At 37.0% G+C, this 4,743-nt stretch overlaps 1 protein-coding gene across 1 annotated transcript; it reads right to left on the bottom strand.

The window, feature by feature from the left end:
- Positions 1-3,235: 3,235 nt before the first annotated feature.
- LOC111794695 lies at positions 3,236-4,408 on the bottom strand. The gene is made up of 2 exons (XM_023676804.1): positions 3,875-4,408; positions 3,236-3,789 (listed from the first exon to the last, which is right to left on the bottom strand). The coding sequence occupies exons 1-2, from the start codon at positions 4,272-4,274 to the stop codon at positions 3,707-3,709; spliced, it is 483 nt and encodes a 160-aa protein (XP_023532572.1). The 5' UTR covers positions 4,275-4,408; the 3' UTR covers positions 3,236-3,706.
- Between the last annotated feature and the right edge of the window lie 335 nt (positions 4,409-4,743).

Here is a 4,743-nt window from a genome sequence, read left to right as displayed (position 1 = left end):
GAATCATGTTTTCTTTAGTTATGGAACACCATGCACTTTAACGAGTGACAAGTGCACTTGTTCTCTCTTGTTTTTCGTATTTTTCATCTAAATCGAGTATGTGAGTTATGTGATTTAAGAATTGGTATCAAAGTTTGGAGAGATTTACCACGATATGTGAAGATGGAAAGCTTAAAGATCGAAATCGAGAACTTTGCTAGATATGATTGCGGTTTCTGCAAGATCAGATTGAAGATTATTTGTACTAGAGAGATCTTCAAGAACCCTTGTCCGAGGTGAAGTCGAATTCCATGACCATGGAGGAGCGAAAGCTCAAGGATTGAAGGCTCTAGGGTTTATTCGGTTAATGTTGACAAAAAAATGTGGCAATCAACATCGTCAAGGAGAAGACAACGTCGGATCTGTTTGAAGGCGTTGTAAAATATGTATGAAAAGTCATAGACTATAAACAAGCTATAGTCGATGCATAGACTAATCAATTTACAGATGTCTGAATGTGGATCAGTTGTAGATCAAATAAAAGAATTCGATATGATTGTAAAATCGATAGAGTTACGCGGAAATTAATTTTGAAGATGAAATTAAAACATTGATTTTGATGTCATCTTTACCCGTATCTTGGGATACTATTCTTGTGCTTTATTTTAGCCGACGGCTAAGTTTCTTTGCAATTCTATATAATTTAGATTGCATATTTAGAATCATTCAAGCTTGATATAATAAATCTTGCTTGTGGAGTGATTCAAATCTCATAGAAGTTTTCTTGTATTTGATCAATAAGGTAATTCAAGTCTTATTTCCCCTTGGGGTGAAATCAAATTGATTCGGGGGGGGGTGGGGGGGGGGTTTAGCATTTGTGATTAGGGGTTTGCATATTCAGGCGCTGATGAGGGTTCTTAGGTTCAACCGGTCATGGTTTCCTTATATGACATTCTCCCGTCCCATATTGGCCACCTTAAAAAAAATAGAAGTTAAGTTGAAAATCTAAGGTTTGACGATGGATAAGAGTATGACAAGTCAAAATTCAAAACATTTTGTGCAACTGAGGAAATCAAACGAATAGTTCTCGATACAGTAAGACAAAATGATATTGTTAAAAGAATGAACAGAACATTGAATGAGTGGATAAAGAATACGATGGTTCATTTTAGGTTGTCAAAGACATTTTGGTTGCACTTCATACATTCATGTTGATCTAGAGAAGAGAGATGAACTTGATGCTAAGGCTGTGAAGTGCTATTTCATAGGTTATGGTTTTGACATATTTGGATACAAGTTTTGAGACGAGGAAAACAAACAATTCTAAGATATTGTAACGTGTCATATGATAAAACTGTTGTGTACAAGGATTTGGCCAAGTGAGCATGTTATGGATGATGAGACGAACTCACTTGAAAAAAATAACACATAGGCGTTGACTGAGTTACATATAAGAAATAGAGTTTTCTTAAACAAGTAATGATTCATAATCGAGGCCGAACTAAATGACAAAAGAAGGTTCAAGGATCGATTAGTAGTTAAAGAACATTCAAAAAAATATATATATATATATATTGATTGTGATGAAATATTCTCATATGGTAAAATTAACTATTATCTGAATTCTAATACTCGTATTGTTGCATAAGAGAATTTGCATCTTGAGCAAATTGATGTAAAAGCAGTGTTTTTACGTAGATCTAGATGAAGAGACTTATATGCATCAATGGGGAGGGTTTGTAGTTCCAAGCCAAGAATGCTTGGTGTAAACAAACACCAAAACAGTGGTATAAGAAGTTTAACTTCTTCACATGGGAGAGCGGTTTTCACAGGAGTAAAAAAATCAACACGAAATGCATTGATTCCCATTAATCTTGTATTTGCATAATATATTGATTACATGGTTCAATAGGAGGGATATAAAACAACTTCAAGGCAAGCATTTGTTCGATATATGAGACGAAAGATTTGGGTGCAGCAAAAGAGATTCTTGGGCTAGGATTTCTCAATATAGATCTATTGACACATTAAATCTATCTACTAGAGTAGTGCATTGAGAAGATGTCCAAATTTATAATGAATAACAGCTAAACTCAAGACTACTCAAGACTACTCCTCTGACAAATCGTGTTAAATTGTCATAGGGACACTAAATCTATCCCCAGAGTAGTACATCGAGAAGATATTGTCCAAATTTAGAATGAACTATACTAAACTCAAGACTAACCCTTTGACAAATCGTGTTAAATTGTCATAAGGGCAATCTCCCGAGACAATTAAGGCGTGTGAGCACATGACATTTGTTCCATACACTTATGTAATTGGGAGATTGATGTATGTTATGGTATGCACTAGACGTGAAATAACACATGGAAAACTCGAGGAAAGAACATTGGGAAGCTGTGGAGTGACTACTAAGATATTTGAGAGGTACATCTAATACTTCATTTCATTATGACAATGACAAAGTAGTTCTGTTATGTTTTATGGATATTGATCATAGTGAAAATGTAGATTGTAGCAATATCTTATTCGGATATATCTACACTATAGATGGAACATCAGTAGTTGGATGTCCCGACTTCATAATTGTAGACTCTAGCAAGAACACATCATTTCGCACTGGTTCATCCTCGAAACCACATCTTATTAGGAGAGATCCCGATCTAATACCATTTGTAACACCTCAATACCCAAATTTCCAATCAAGATTTAAAATTTGGAATTGACACATGACAACCCTCTGACATTCTTCAACATCTCATACGACAAAATGCACTTTCTTTTTCAATGGCTCAATCACATAAATTCCAAAGCTAAACATGTTTTGCTTAGAGCAATCCTATCACCTATGTTGGATGACGGTTAGGAAATTTTCTTAATAAGCATGTAAGTGAAGATAACATGCTGAAAAGACCCATGTTAGAATATAGGGATAGTCTTCATTCTCAAAAGCGAGAAATAAGTAATGTGATCATGTTATTATGTAACAACCAAGGCCCACCACTAGCAGACATATTGTCTTTTTTGAGTTTTCCTTTTCAAGCTTCCCCTCAATGGTTTAAAACGCGTCGGCTAGGGAAAGATTTACACATCCTTACCAAGGATGTTTCGTTTTCCTCCCAACCAATATGAGATCGTGGGATCTCACACCTTAAACCTTAAACCTTAAACCCAGAATCCAAGTTTCAAATCCTTATTTTTGAATCTTAGGCTACATCTATCACTCGAGACATAGCTAGAAAAAGAGACCATGGGCCGAACAAAGATACATATATTGATTTTTTCCATATTTGTTGAGCCGAAAGCAAACATGGTAGAACAAACTTTGAGATAATTGGAGCATCAAACCTAAATCAACAATCAGTTACCAAAAGTGTTTGAAGAACCTGGAAGAAGATGAAATCATATCCAAGAAAAAAGGACACCCACCAAAGTTTTGACCTTTTTACAACAGAATTCAAACATAAACCTAGTAAAAAACAAAAAAGTTCAAACACAAAATAACACCCACCACTGTTTTCTTCTTCCTTTTCTTTTTCCTTTTCTTTTTGTCCTTCCATTTTTGCATATAATAATTATATATTATATAAAACTCCTCTAAAACAAAAACAATCACCAAAATTGTACTCATAATTCAAACAGTAATCATACTGGCGGTGGTGGGTGAACGGTGACGTCCATTTTTCTTTTGACTAACTATGGTTTAGTTTAGAATTAACCGGACTTAGGTTGAGGAGTTTCTGACCGAACAGGCCACCACTTGAGCCCACTGTCGGAGCTTTGTCTTCACCGCCTGTGGATTTTTTCCTGTTCATTTCCATCAAACAAATTCGGTTAGATTCATTTCTACAATTAAATATAAATAAAAATAAAGCATGAAATTGAAGGCTACCGGAGGAGCCGAGGATGGCAAGGGGGCTGCCGAGAGGGGAAGGAGAATTGACGGAATCGCGGTCGGGAGATGAAACCGCCGTCGTAGCGGTGGACTTGGAGATGGAATCGGAGTAGCTTTTGTTAACGGCGTGATACAGTTCCAAAGCCGGTAAGGTATTGGTGAGTCGGGTGTCTAACTCGGACGAGTCGAACTCGAAACCCAACTCGAGACAGGCCTTTAACTCGTCCAGATCCTCCGCCGTCACGCTCCGGCTTCTTCCTTTCTTGCTTCTCCCCTTCTGCCTCTGCCACGCCTCCTCTCTTGATGCGTCCGGCGACCAGGATCGCTGCTTGTACAGAGCCGTCGGGACGAACCTTGGCTTGCGGGGCGGTGGCGGAGGCGCGTAGGATTCGGACATGGTGGATGTGGGTTTGGGTGGAATCCCCGACAGAGCCCCGTGGCCGGGGATGAACGGAGGTCCAGTGGCCTCGTCGGAGGGCTCAATGGCTTCTTCTTCTTTTTTTTCTCTCTGTTTTGGTTTATTTATTTATTTATTTTTAATAAGAGGGGTTTAGAGGAAGATAGGTTATATTAAGTGGATATTTTGGTGGTAGTGGTGGTGGTGGGCCCCAGACGACTTTGGTTTTGGTTGGTCCACGTCTTCTTTCCTTGATGATCTGTCATCGATTACTCTTCTCATTTATTTATTTATTTATTTATTTATTTATTTTTCGTTTGTTTGAATCTTTCCCACCCTCTTATTTATTTATTTATCATTTAAAATTACAAATTTATCCTTCCACCTTTTCTCTGTACAAGTCTTTACTTCAAATTGAATTTTAATTTTTCTTTTAAATTATTGGTTGACATATTTTTTACAATTTAAA

The sequence above is a fragment of the Cucurbita pepo genome, chromosome LG05 (assembly GCF_002806865.2).
Source record: "Cucurbita pepo subsp. pepo cultivar mu-cu-16 chromosome LG05, ASM280686v2, whole genome shotgun sequence".
NCBI classification, from domain to species: Eukaryota; Viridiplantae; Streptophyta; class Magnoliopsida; order Cucurbitales; family Cucurbitaceae; genus Cucurbita; species Cucurbita pepo.
Note: the sequence above shows the minus strand (reverse complement) of the source record. Positions and strands in the feature narration are given on the sequence as shown.